At 33.2% G+C, this 15,403-nt stretch overlaps 1 protein-coding gene across 3 annotated transcripts in view; it reads left to right on the top strand.

Annotated features, from left to right (window-relative positions):
- Acvr2a (activin A receptor type 2A) overlaps positions 1 to 15,403 on the top strand; it is a 79,519-nt gene that overhangs the window by 47,921 nt on the left and 16,195 nt on the right. For 2 of the 3 annotated variants that reach the window (XM_087210035.1, XM_021248412.2), the window contains exons 3-5: positions 790 to 899; positions 1,082 to 1,236; positions 11,523 to 11,546. In XM_087210035.1, the coding sequence (XP_087066161.1) occupies positions 790 to 899; positions 1,082 to 1,236; positions 11,523 to 11,546 (289 nt within the window). The remainder of the gene's footprint in view (positions 1 to 789; positions 900 to 1,081; positions 1,237 to 11,522; positions 11,547 to 15,403) is intronic. The other variant, XM_004869983.4, reaches the window with a different exon arrangement.

Here is a 15,403-nt window from a genome sequence, read left to right as displayed (position 1 = left end):
CTGTCACAAAGGTTCAGTTTGTTTGTGAGATGTGTCTTTTAAGTTCACCTGATGTTTATCAATAATATTTAAAAGTTTGATTAAAAATAAGTATAGTTGTTTATTAGTGATTAAGGTTTGTTGTTCTAAGGGCTAAATTCAAGTCTTTTCAGTTTCATCGTCCTGTATCAAAGGTTGCTTCTATTTTTTTTCTTCCAAATTCAACCTACTTCTGATCAACTTGAGATACTAGATCCTTTATATTTGTTATTATATATTTATTCTCTACTTGTTGCTTTTCTCAACCTTATTCAAATCTACTACTATAAAAAATGACATTATTAATTTTCAGGGCTAGTTTGGGTCTCTGATGTTGAAGTGTGTGTGTGCGTATGTAAGTATTTATAAACATGTACACAGTTTTATATGTAATTTTTAATATTTATGAAATAAAGCTGAATTTCCTGTGATCAAAAGCACTCTTAGACTACAGTGCCTCATTGCCTTTATGTATTCCTCTCTAGGCCTTCCTAATAATTAAAAAAAGAGATGGTTGCTGTAGATTGCTTTTTAAAAACTACATTAAAGTAATAGTCTCAGTGAGTTGATGTGATTGTTATAAATTCAACATTTTTTTTTCTGATGAGATTTAGTAACAAGTCTGGGAACATTTTTGGCTTTTAAGAATTGATCATTAGATATTGAAAAATGTTGAAGTTGGATGTAAATGATCATTTTATCTCAGAAAAACACCTACTATATGGTCAGTATGATATTCATTTTAATTATCTCTCCTCTGTTTGCTTATAGGACTGATTGTATAGAAAAAAAAGACAGCCCTGAAGTATATTTTTGTTGCTGTGAAGGCAATATGTGTAATGAAAAATTTTCTTATTTTCCAGAGATGGAAGTCACACAGCGTAAGTTCACAGGGAAAATACATAGGCTTTCTTGGCTAGTAGATTGAAAAATACGGTATATTTGTGTTGAAAGAATAACCCTATTTCTCACATGTTTTTTCCAAAAATTTGACACTATGATAAATATTTATTATAGAATTGTGTAGACCATATCTGAGTTGTTTTTTCCTCCTTTTTTATAGCCACTTCAAATCCAGTTACACCTAAGGCACCATATTACAACATTCTGCTCTATTCCTTGGTGCCACTTATGTTGATTGCGGGGATTGTCATTTGTGCATTTTGGGTGTACAGGCATCACAAGATGGCCTACCCTCCTGTACTTGTTCCAACTCAAGTAAGTTATTGTTCTGTATTTTATACTATTTTAGATCTTACATTTTAAAGAAATATTACTGTCATTAAACTCAGAAGGTTAACAATTTTCCTTTGGAGTTAATTTTTGCATATTTATCATAGGAATGATAGCTAATTTTGCAAACTTATTAATTTGCTATGTCTTAATCTTTTCTCAGAGGTTGATGTACATTGAAATGAGGAATATTCTCATTCCTGTTTTTCTTTGGAGAGTTTTACTTTCGTTCTAATACTTTTAAGTATGGGATGAACCCTCTGCTTCCTGTGAAGTAATTAATGATAGAGAAGTGGTGAAATCCCTCTTTCTTTTTCATCCTGCCTTCCATTTTTAAATGTTATGCCTTTTTCAAGACTACTCTCCAAAACATCCTTTTAACCATGAGGATGCACTCAGAAAGGTAATGGAGAAAGCATGGAAAAGAGAGGTTTTATGGAAGCTTCAGGAACATATTACCATATGTTATCAGTAGTTCAAGTATATTTTCTTTTTTGTAGCATATGAGGTGTATATTGAAGACTAAAAACTTACTGCCCTACTTTACACCCCACCCTACATATGTCTGAAAATAGTTTTCAGTGTAATCAGATTAAATTCACTAAATTTTTTTCATTCTCTTATGTAGACACTTGGCGCTGGTCCAGTGCTTTACAAGGCCTTCTCATGGAGGTAGTTAATATTGTGCAGGCCCAGGAAAGCTGATGACTTTTGGCTATGCTTGCTTGAAACATCTCTAAATTCTAGTTTTTATGATGTTTCTTTTACCTCTTAAGATCAGATTATCTTAGCTTTCTGGAGCCGTTGGTTTATTTATTTTTTAATACCAGTAGGATTAATGGTTAAAACTTTATAAAAAAAACAGTAAAGTCCTATAATTTTATGAACAAAACAACTTCTTCCCTCTAAGCTTTGTTTATATAACACACTTCTTTCTCAATACTTTCAGCAATCTGTTAGCATTAGATCACTGATATCCATAATCTTTTGAAGATATGTATATGGAGAAATAAACCTAAAGGTAAAATAGCTTGTTCAGTTAATTAGATAAACACAACAGTTTATACTGGTTAAGTATTTTAACTTTCAACATTAGCAACTATACTCAAATTTGTTAAAAATCATTTCTGGAAGTTTTACAGTAAAAAGTTTTAGTACCTAACTTATGTGATTTACTCCAAATGACCATAAGATACACTTTACCTTCTGTCAGTGGAAACTTGAAACATTTGTTTTAGTACCTAAATTTAGAAGAGAGTATTCAGTACTGTAATAGTTTCCTGAATTTACCCTAGATTTGTCATATGATAGAAATAAGCTGGAACCTATATTTAAATAAATATGCTAAGGTTTTTATAGTAGGAATTTTAAAGCAGTAATGTAACCTTATATACATATATATATATCTCTATGTATAGATAATCTTCTAGATATATATAGAGATAATCTTATAGATACATATAGATAACATTGATTTGTATCCAATATTGATACAAAAGCATGGTTAAGAAATTTTTACAAGAGCTTGATAGCCTATATATTTCAGACTACTTCAGTTAGAAATACTAATTAATTCAAGGGTTTAAGACTTTTTTCAAAAGGAAAGATGCTGTTACTATTCATAACATGGGATCTTCCATGAATACCTGTCTCTATGGGTTTTCGGTATTTGTTGCTAGTGTTAATCTTATTGTACACAAATTATTTAGAAATGGCAATGTTGCCTGTCATAAATTTATATAAATTGTGTGAATTTTTGAAAAACAAGGAATAAATTTAAAGATTTTGGGATGGAGTAACCTGGCTGGTTAAGCTTTGTTATAAGAAATACAAGGTGGTTCTGACTTTATGCTCTCCTTCTGTCATAAAGTGTCTGGGAAAAGGGCATTGTCATTGGTGTGGAGTTTGACTTTTGTCACCTCTCACTGTTTCTGCAACAGAATGGTTTCATGCTTTTAGGTCTTATTTTTGGTAAGAGGTTTATACAAGCTCTAGTTCTACAAGACTACTTAATAGCTATACTGTTGCAAAGGGCTTAGTTTTATCTTTTATTTATAAAAATAATTATATCAAACATTTACTGAAGATTTAAGTGCTTATTCTGGTGTGATGCTATGGATAATTACCTAAATTATAGAAGAATCTATAGACTGCATATAAATATATAGAAAAAAATTTAGTGATTTGCAGATGGTGATAACTGGATTATCTTTGGGATTTAAAAATATAACTTCCTGGGCCATAACCCTTCAAAGGATGGAATGGAGCCTGTGACAGACAGCTTGTGTGTGAATGCATGTGTGTGCGTGTGCATGTGTGGGGGGTTATTTTTTGAGACAGGGTTTTGTTATGTAATCCAGGCTGGCCTTTAACTTGCTATATAGCTCAGGCTGGCTTTGAACTTGAGATACTCCTGTTCCTTTTTCTGGGTGCTAGGGTTACAGTCTGCATCACCCCACCTGGCTGATAACTGTGTTTTTAATAAGCTTCCCAGGGATTCTGGTGACCAGCCCGGTGTGGAAAGCACTCATTTAATTTTATTTCACAGAACTGTGTGTGTAGTATAATTTCAATTTTATAGATAAAGAAATTGAGACATAACAAAGCTCAGAAGTGTCAGCTGGAATCTGAATTTAGAGCTCTGTGACACTAAAGCTTTGCTTTCTGATGCTGATTCTGTTCTGCTTCTCTTTTCATAGAGTGGATGCTTCTGGTATTTCAGATAATTCAGTTAACAATTTTGTCATTTCAGAATCATTCTATAGGCTAATTTATTTTTTCACTTTTAGATATTGAATAGTTTGTATAACTTCTGAAATAAGCAGTAACATCATCTTACAGTAACATCATGTAGGGCAGAAGGAAAGTGAAAAAGTCACAGATACATAGAAAAGCATATTCATATGTTTTCTGTTACAATCTTTTAGCACACTTTAGATAAGATTTATAAATAATGTGTGATGGGGTTTGTAGACAAAATTCCTGTGCTTCTTATTTGATTCTGCTAATGCCTACTAGCTGTTAAAGACTTTTTTGAAGACTAAGAGTAATAGTAGATAGGATAGAGATACTGTCTTTAAAATTTTAAGGTTACCTCATATTCATGTCCCCATATTCCAAGTTGAATTTCAAGACCAGTTAGGTAAAGATCATATGATCTTGCCATGGATTTCTTGATCATTCTCTATCCAAATCTTTAAATGCTTTAGGACAGTGACAAAATTATCATTCATTTTCTTAGGAAATTTTGCCTCATATCCTTGGAGTGAGGCTAGTTTGTGAAAAACTGGTCTGTTGAAAGGCATTGGTCTTATCATGGTCAATAAGCTGGTTCTAATAATTAAATGTTGGACTTATTTATCTTTAAGACATCAAGTAGTTTAGGCTTTTTTTTCTGGTTTCATTAGTATTTTTATCTTGAAGTGAGGTAGGGATATAAATACTTTAAAATCTGGTTCTGTTAATTATGGCTCTTAGTAACCAACAAAAAAATTTATTCTAAAATAAATCTAGCACAGTTAAAGGCATAGAACAAGCAGTTTGCTGGTTTTTAAAAATTGAAGTCATTCATATTTCTTGACAACTCATTAATTGCTGTATTTCTATCACTGTTAACATGGTATCACTTTCTTTCCAGTCATCCTGATGAAAGCCGTGGAAACAATTTCTGTTCTTGGCCTTGTCACTTACCAAGTCCTATTCATTCAGGACATTATTAGATCTGAGTTTGAGATTTCTCAATTCTCATAGTTGGTTTTCTTGGTTCCATTTCTTTCCCTTCACCTGTTCTGTTGCTAGAATAACATTTTGCATGTTTGATCATGTTACTTCGGTGCTTTAAAATACTTGAGAGCTCTCACTGATCACAGCAGGAAATACAAAGTTTAGAGCATGACATGGGGGCTTCCATTCTCTGTCTGCCTATTAATTCTTCCTTCCCACTACATCTTACACCATCCATTGTATGTATCTAGAAGGTATTACTTGTGTACCATCCTTGACAGGATTGATAAAATAAGGCTCAAGTCATTTTCTGTCTTCTGTGATTCAGATGAACAACCTCGGTTCAGAAGGGCTCATAGTAATTGGTATTTATGTTTCATTTTCCCATTAGATTGTAAGCCCCTTGAAAACAAAATATGTATTGTGATTACTACTCTTTCACATAGTGCTTGTATGTAATAACCATTCTGTAAGTGCTTTTTATAAAAATATGGCATTAAATTTTTTCTGTAATCACAGACTGAAGCATCCTAGCAATTTGTTACCCAGGTCAGTTTTCCTTTACCTGTGCTGCAACTGTCTTTCCACATAGGAAGATGCAGTGAGTAAACTGAATGCAAACTGGTTTTTCTGGTGACAGTGAGTCATGAATATGAGGGACTCTAGCATTAAGAAGTCTTATTGTGGTTAGAGTGAATGTGGTTTCAGTAATAACTTTGGCAACCCTTTTATAATCGTTTGTATGCTTAACTTTTCTGCTTATATAGTTTATATTTGTGCTGATAAAAAATACAAATTGATAAGAAAATGGACTTTAGGAGCTAGAAATGGCCTACCTTTAACAAGATAGGAGTTTAATTACATAAATAGCACTTTGGTATTATAGCATCAATTCTTATTAAGATGACATCAGACTTTTTAGTTCTTACATCGTGACAGTTTGATAAGAACTGAGAGTTTTCAGATGTTTGGGATCCCCAAGAGTTGGACATGCAAGATAATTCTACTGACCTTATCAGTACGGTAATAATGGGCTCTCATTCCCTGCTATGTCACATCGCTATGACTGAGACACCAGGGCATCTGTGACAGTGCTGTGCGGGGTTTTCCTCTGTAATGTGAGTCTGTGCACACATTCATTTAAAATTAATGTGGCACTGGAAGGGTAAGATAATATTCAACTCAACTTAGAAAAATATACTGCTTCCTTATTTGGGGAGGATAGGGGATAATTAACTTTTATCGATGGTATTTAATGTGCTCATATCATATTTAAAAATATACATAGAAGCACATTTTGGAGTAGGTTAACTGCTAAATGATTGGCGTTTGCTCACACATATCTCTCTTGCTTTTTCCTTTTGGCTCCTCTTAAAACTTCCACTTAAATTAGTTACACATTTAAGCTTGTTGTATCAAGAAAATTAGAGAGACAGAGACAGATTTGCCCCTCCTTTCTTCCCTTTCTCTTACCACGTTCCTGAAGCAGTCTTAATAAGTTGGCACGTATCTTTGAACACCTTTGTCTAATCTCATTGGTTTGAGTATATACTTTTTTTCCCCCCATACCAGGGATCGAACTCAGGACCTTGCGCTTGTGAGGCAGGTGCGGCATCACTGAGCTAAATCCTTGGCCCTTGAGTATGTACTTTTTTAGATTATATTATTCCACAATTGGCTTCTTTTAAATTGAGAGCATTCAAAAGACAGTCTTTCAGCTTGATAAGTTTAAACTATTTCATTCAATTAAAATGATGTATTTTAGGGTAAAATTTAGGTCAGTGCTTTATAGTCAGAAAATAGCAAAATTTAGTTTTTTTGGTAAAAGTTATATACATTTAAGATGTACAGTGCGATATTTTATCAATTTAGAGTTTGTATATGTTCTAAGACATAGGACCTACATTTTACAGATTTTCAAACATTTTATCATGTTTAAAATATGATGTTATGCAATTATTGTACATTGGAGCATCTTTTTCTTTCTAATGTATGTACCCAAGAAGTCGTAAAGGGCTGCTATACATGGTCTTCCTTCTGTGTCCCTCTGTGGTATGTGATTGTTTTTTGTATTAATAAATTGAATCACAGCTTCCTTTAACATATACTTCTGATTATGGGAAGAAGTGTCATAAATTAACTGTAGGCTTGCAGCTTGACAAAAATTTACTGTTAGCATGCATGTATAATTTACTATATTTAAAAAAATGTTCACACTACTGTACTTAAAAAAGAAAGTTCAGGGGCCAGGGATTTAGCTCAGTGGTTCCACCGCCTGCCTCGCAAGTGCAAGGACCCGAGTTCGATCCCCGGTACCAGAAAAAAAAAAGAAAGTTCACACAGGGTCACTTTGAGATTGGGTGAGACTCTCATGTTCTGAAGCAAAAAGAGAGAAAAGGGGAAAAATAAGAAGTTTTATCAGTAGCTTAAAACAAAAGCTGCACACTAAAATTAACCGGAGCATCTGATTTGTAAAAGTGATTTTGATTTCCACTTATATTTTAAAATCTTGAGTTATTTTCTTCTGACTTGTGCCAGGCCTCATCTGCCACTTTATAAAGGGAACTGAGGCACTTAGACCAGAGTATAAGGGATAATTGAAAAACACGGTGAATGTTTAAATTTATTACAGTAAAAGACACATTGCCATTAATCCTGCTCGAAATATTCCTCCTCGCTTTGAACGCACCCGTCTTTCTTGGCACTTTCTGAAGTTCTGGAAGCCCTCTTTGGTGAGCGTCTTTACATGGCATAATGGAAGATACAGTGAATGCTGCTGTCAGTGCCGTCCAGTGGAAAGGCAGGCTTACGAAAACATGATGGTGTGTCCTCATTCACATTACTCCCTAAGTCTGGCACCGGGCAACCTCTGGCTTTCCCCAGAGTCAGAATGACCATGAGAGGTGAATGTCTTGAATTGAGGTAGCCATGACTCACAATTAAAGACATTCACGAAAGACTTCCAGAACTATTTCAGCAAGTAGCAAGAATGATGAGATAAGCATGTTCAGAGTAACAACTTCAAAATGAAACTTGAAAGGAATCATTACTGTTGATATGTAATTTAATATGTTGAGATGAGTGTAAGAAAAGACTTCATTTTTAATCCTGCATAAAGCACCATACAAAACACTTTACATAATGTTAATTCATCTTTCATTACCTCATGAAATACACTTGCATTTTATGAAGTCCATTTTATAGATAAGAAAATGGAGACACACATAGGTGTAAGGACTTACAGTCTTCAGTAGCAGAGCCTGAGCATTTAATTACAAGGATTATTGACCACTGAATGGCTTCTTTAAGTAATTCATAAAATGGGGTAAAGGGATCAGAGGACGTAATTTTCACTTAAAATAGTTTTTATTGGGAATATATATATATATATAGCTTGGTGGATAAACAGCCACTTTATCACGTCACAGTTTATTCATATAGAACCTGTTCCTTTTCCTTTTTTTCATAGTGGCCTGTAGATATGAATGTTCGATACAATTTCTTCTATAGCTAGCCATAAACCTGATGATTTAGAGCAGCAACCAAAAGGAGAATGAGCATGCCTACCTTTCTTTCAGACTTTTAACTTCACTTCTGGCTCCCCTGAGGTACTAACCACTTCTTGGGGAGCCTGTCCAGAATTGGCATTTCATCCACATTGGTCTTCCTTTGGTTTACTTTCAGGAGAAGTAAGATGAGAGAAACTGTAGGGTGCAGGATATATTACGAAGGAACCCTGGATATCTAATTAGAATTCTGGCTGTGTGTTTGATAGTTGTCAATAGTATTGAATCGATCAGTGTATGCCTTGGTTTCTCTAGCTCAGAAATATTTACAGTAGTATATACTGTGTCATTTCTAGATTTCATTTCTATTCTGCTTGTCAGTAGTAGTCTTTTTAAAAGTGAACAACTGTAAAATTTCTCAGAATGTAAGATAATCAGATGACTAGGAGGAGACAAATTCAAAATTTGTCAGTTTTCACATACTTTTGGGAGAGGACTCAGTCCTTCTTCATAGTCCTAAGAGATCTTCTTAAGTAAAGTGTCTAAAAAAATTTATCTATCTAGATATAAAGGTAAGGATATATCTTGGAATGGCTTAAATGGTGAATAAAATTTGTAGTACATATAATTTATACATATTTATGTATAGTATATGAAATCTATATTTCCAAAAAGTTTTTTTGGGGGAAATTTATTTACAAAGTAGTCTATTCAGAGCTACGATCCAGATCTGCCTGACTATTAAATAGCTCCATTTAGATGTCTCCAAATGCTTACTTACCACTCAAGGACAATAATTGTCTCTCCCAAATCTGGTTTTGATGAAACAACTGTCCATTTGGTTTAATGAGTCAGAGATCTAGGCTATGTCACATTTCTCCAAGCTCCCCTCTTCAGGGAAATGGCTTTTACGTGACCTGCCAGTGTTAGTTGGGTATCTCTTTATAGATAATCAAGGCACTAAATTCCTTTTTACTGTGCTTAGTTTATAATTATACATTCATTAGTGAAAATCATTGATTAGTCTTTCTGCCCCACATTATCGTAAGCTTCCTGAAAGCCTGGATAGTCAGTGCCTGACACAAATAAGGTACTCAATAAACATTTTTTGAATGAATGGATGGAGAAGTATTCTTCATTCTTTTCTGATCTTTGGCAATATTTTCTTTTCCACATGAGTGATAAAGAGCAAATCTCGAATCCAAAAACCTAATAACTAGACGTTAATGTTCTGCTTTGATTTTCGCTGTTACCTACAGATATAGTACCTAATATTCAGAGTTACATTTTTTTCAATCCAAGTTTTTTGTTTATTTTCTATCTGTATATTTCAGTGACTTTATTTTCATTTTTATTTTTATTTTTTTGATCCTTCTTATCACACAGTTTATGCGTTGAGGCCTGTTGGTGTCTCTTGTGTAGCTTGGGTCATTTTGCTTATTTTAAAGTTTATTTTTTGAGAACTATATTAAGCAAGGGTATACTTTTTTATCTGTGTATTTAAAAAATTCTATCTTAACCTTTTTTTGTTTTGTCACATTGACAAACATCTTGTTTTCACCCATTTAACTAGTATCATTTTACAGCTTATTATAATGTTCATTTATTGAGCAGAGATTTTGGTAAGATGTAAGGATAGCACCAACTTGTCTTAGTATAGTATCATCTTTATCTCTGAAAGCACTTGTATTTAAATGGGATCCAAGTGATCCTTGAGCCTTGCTTTAATCAGTTGGCAAGCATTTCTTTCAAAGGATGAATTTTACTCTGGAATACTGATAAGATATTTTGATAGCTAGTAAGATAAACTTAGCCTTTTGGATGAATTACATAGTCCTGAATCATTACCATAGGAAGAAAATCGAGAAGGAAGAAAATTTAGTTAAATAACTGGTATGGATAAATAAGTTGTCAATTCCTTTTCCTCAGTGCAGTAGTTCTCTGTAGAACTATTGTAGAAATGCTAGAAATTGTGGAAGGTAATGATTTGTTTGAAGAAATTGTCAGCATTCTTTAACCCTGACGACAGTATTTCTTTGAAATTCAGTTCTTACTCTGATTTTGGGATGACAGGAAAAAAGGAAGATCTTGTTTTCTATTAGTATCTGAATGTCCTCAGACTATGAGAAGTGTGTGTAGACACTCATCCCAGGGCCTCCACTGCTTATCCAGTTATTGTACATTTCTTAAATTTAGTTAGTATTGTGCCAAAATCATATTTTGAATTGCTGACATATCTTTGAGATGTGCATTAAATAATCAAAATCCTATTTTATTAAGATTTCATTTTTTCACCTTGATGTAGCTGGGCAAGTAGTTTAACAGTAGGTCTGATCTGTTAGTATGGTTTACTTAATTCTGTCTTATTTTCTTACCAGTATATTATTTATGTCACACACATTCACAAAACCTCCAGAACCATTTTTCTGTGATTCTACTGTGTTCTGTGAAAGGGGAGTAAGGCAGCTGACTCACCAGACATAGGAAATTCTAGAAGTGCTTAGACAACTGTCAAGAAAGTATGGTCTGTTAGATTTACTTAAGCTTTATGTAATTTCTTCTGGGCTGCTACCTACTTCTTGTTAAAGGCAACACTGCCCTCTGGTGTTCGGAAGCCAGTTCCACCTTGTAGCTTCCTCAGATACAACATTTATTTTACTTTTAGAGTTTATAGACTCTAGGACCTTCAAAAGATAAATATTTAAGACATAGTTTAGTTAACTTTCTGGCTTTTGAAGCCCATTGGATCAGGTAACTTGGTTATACTAGGGTCAAAATTCTGTTTATCTCTCATCTGATAGCTAATATCCAAAAGGGTTTTTTATGTGTATGTGTGTGTGTTTTTTAATTTTTATACTACTTTCCTCTATAAGGAAAGTGTTCTCAATTCTCATTTTTAAAATATAGTACATTGGATCACTGCCAGTCTTTTAAAAGTTAAATCATTATTCTCTTTCCTTCACTTTGTAACTATTGTGTCATTTTTCATTTCATTCTGAATATGAATCGTAATTTCTTTTGCCTGTGTTTTTTCTTCACAAGCACGCCTTTCATATAATGATAGAGGTAAGATGCATTGATGTTTGTTTTATGGTTGTGGAATTTTTTGTGGATGCATACTGAACATTTTGTCCTTAGATTTTTGTTGTTGTTACTTTACTGTGCATCCTATATAGTTTATATACATGTTATAAAGGCTCCCCCTCACTACTTTTAGTAAAAAAATATGATTGATTTGACAAAGTAACAGTTTTTGGTTTAAAGAAATTGTTAAAATTTATATAATTTTCTAAGGTAGAATGTAGAAATATCTATTTTAGCTGGTTAGAAAACACCTAATAACTCTGTTGGCATTACACACCTTATATTGGTTTATTTTTATAGTATATAGTAAGTTTAAATGTTAGCATATGCTCATTTAACAAGACTGACTTTTTGGTACAGCTCATTATCTTTTAATGGGAAATCTATATTTTCAGATAGTTTTATCTTTAGCACCTGTAGTAAATGAACTAGTTGTGAAGTATAACTTTTGAAGATCTTTTGCTATTTTGAGGTTTAAGAATATATAATAAGATTAGACTTCACCCTTAAAATGGAGGACTCAGAAATAGGTAAAAACAAAGATAACTTCAGAGCTCCCCACCTTTAATGACTTTTGCTAGGGGTATAGGGGGTGCTTTTTCCAATAATTGTAGCTATAACATGTCTTTTCAACATTCTGTCTTCTGATTCCGTAAGAAGAAATAGAACCAGAGCCAATTCTAATACCTATCTTTTTAGTTGTACAAAATAGCATGGTTATTGTAAGAGAAAAGGAGACTTATGAAAAGTTTTCAGGAATTCTGTTCCTTCCTCTGAGTAGTTTTTCTGTATAGCAGAGCAAAACCATATTTTGTGGAGGACATCAGAATGTTGCTACCATTATGAGGTTTACATTTGCAGTGGTCTCTCCATGGGTTCATACATTTTAAAGGTATAAATCTTTATTTCTAGAAGCAAATATTAAAGGTGTTTTCTGTGGGTAGATTACTGTGATGAAAATAAACTGAAAACCATTTCTAGTGTTTTTAGATTATAGAATAAGTAAAACCTAGATATTTGACACACTTTTAAAATTTCATCGTAGCGACTTTTCATTAAAGAAGCAGGCAAAATGTATGTTGTTGATTAGTGTTATAAATTTTATACAGTCACAGTCTTTGCTGCAAAATTACTTATTTTGAGCCTCATTCTTTATTAAAGAATATTTTAAATTTATGTTTAAAAACATATTTTTAAAAGTTTTGACACTATAAGAATGTGCTTTTATAGACCTTTGCTTAGCCTTTGAAAATTATTCAATGTTGTTTTTTTTCCTTTTAAAATAATTTTGACAATAGCATGTTTTCTGATTGTTAAGATGCAATGTTGAATAGAACTGTAGTATTAGGAGAGTGAGCTAAGATTTCTTCTGAAATAACAATAACTTAGAAATTTGCTGAGCAGAGAAAGTTGTGAGAACTTTCATGTTTATACATTTGGAAGACATCCATTTTTCTTAAATATAGACATTGAAAATTATTATACATTTCCTAGATTTAAAGTTAGTATTGTACTAAAATTGTATTTTGAATTGCTGTCATTTTTGAGATTTAGATTAAATCTTGTTTTATAGATTGAATCATATCTATGTGGTTGGCACCTTTTAGAACAGAATATGTATATAATCATATATATGTGATATACGTGAACAGAATGTATATAGTATCAGCAGATACATTATCAATTTATATAAAAGTTGTTAAAAATTTCAGTGTTTCCATTTAGAGTCATATTACTTCCCTACCTGATTATTTTCCCTCTTCAGCTTTTACCTGTTATGTGTATACGTTAGTTTTGACATTCCTACTCTAAAAGTACTACCTTTAGGGCTGGGGATATAGCTCAGTGGCGCCGTGCCTGCCTCACAAGTGCAAGGTCCTGAGTTTGATCCCCGGTCCCAGAAAACACACACACACACACACACACACACACACACACAGACACACACTCTCTCTCTCTCTCTCTCTCTCTACCTTTGTAGCTTAATTATTCCTTTATGCATTTATACAGTAATACTTGGACCTGATTTTGGGAAGACCTTTCTTCCCCAGTGTCCACATTCATAGAAGCAGCCTGCACCTGTCAGTAGTCTTTTATTACAGGTAGAGATGATCAGTTGAAGAATGAGGTATGGAGAGGACATTTCATAGGCACTCTCCAGAGATTCTTGCCCCCCACCCCTGTGCCCCTTATCATACTGGAAAAACCTGTCCTTGTGTTTTCTTTATTGGTTTTACATAATTTCAGCTTCTATATATATTATATTTTTAAAAAATCTATATTTTGGGGAAAAAACACGTGTCTTTCTTTTCAGATTTTTACTATGAAAAAGAAAACACCTAAAATGATGACCGGGACAGAACAGACTAGGCCAGAAATAGCATCATGTGGCTTTACAACTATTTTTTCTTTTTCTTTTTCTTTTTTTTTTTTTACCAGATCTAAATAACTGGAAAGATTTTCTCCAATGTTTTTCCTTCTCTAGAACATATCCCCAACAGTGAATTAAGCCACTATGAAACAACTAAATAAACCAATCTACATTCTTCCTTTAGTTTTTTTTTACTGTTTTTAGATGAATGTATATGAGAAAGCCAACATTAATATGGATTTTCTTGTCACAAAAAATAAAGGACCTCAAGCACCAAGAACAGTTTTATCAACAGAATCTATTTATCTTCATTTGAATGTCTTCTAGAATATGTAAAAAGTAATAAAATACATCTTCCATCCACGTTTATAATAAGAATTTCTATAACTGTATATATGCCTCTGATGTATTTCCCCCCCCCAAGATTTTCAACTACGTGTTTGACAAGTGAATAAATAAATCTGTTATCAGTTGAAATTTTTGGTTGATAACATAGTAAGAATTGTTTCACAGGCAGAAAACATGTAAAGCAGTATTAAAATCTAAGCAAACAAGTGTTCTGTATCTACTTTAATAAATGGTTATTATTATTCCCCCCCAAAAAACCCCCCCAAAAAACCCTGTCCTTTCTATAAGATTCATAGCTGACCTCCTTGACCTGTTACTCTGCTAAATGGAAGTATTGTAGGTTCACTAACCTTTCATGTTTTGAATGTGAGAAGTAAAAGCAACTTTTATAGACAATTTTAAATGAATACCTGAGTTTGGAATGAATCGTAGGTAGTCTTCTATTTTATATTGTTGTTTTAAAATAGGAATTCTCAAGCTATTTTATAAAGATTACTTTAGAAGAAGTTGCACGTTTTTCCTATAGAATACCTTGCAATTTTCTACTGTCTAGGGTCTTTCTAATGTTAGATGTAAACTTTTTAAATTCCTGTGTGACACCAGTGAGCTCTAAATGATTCCTAACCACTAGTAGTTCGCGAGGCATCAGAAGAATTAGAGGCATTAGAAGGGGATAAAAAGAAAGGGAAAAGAAAGGCAGAATGAGATACACTGATCTTTGGTGACATACTGTTTCCAAGTGTTTGAGGTGCCAGCCATTGCCATCATTCCTGTTCCTCTTGCTACAGAAATTTTACTTCCGCCTTATAATACCTATTATGCAGCCCTTGAAATACTTGTTTTGCTTTTCTCTGGGAGCTTTCCACAAGGCTTTCTGTACTTTGCTATAGGTGAAGATAATGAATTGGTAGAATGTTTTCAAAGAAGAATGTTTTCAAAGGGTTGTTACTATCCTACTTTATATAGGGAAGATCTCCTTACTGTACTCCTATTTATAACTGTAGTGGCTCTACTTACTCTGATAATATGTATTTCTCTTTCACTTATTATAGCTTATTAACCAATCTGATCACCACTTTTCTGCGTTTTTATTTGTATTTTCTTGGCCAGTAAGCCTTAA

The sequence above is a fragment of the Heterocephalus glaber genome, unplaced genomic scaffold (assembly GCF_053883595.1).
Source record: "Heterocephalus glaber isolate CG9 unplaced genomic scaffold, H.glaber_assembly_v1.0 deba00001097, whole genome shotgun sequence".
Lineage (NCBI taxonomy): Eukaryota > Metazoa > Chordata > Mammalia > Rodentia > Bathyergidae > Heterocephalus > Heterocephalus glaber.
This window is presented reverse-complemented; position numbering and strand designations above follow the sequence as displayed.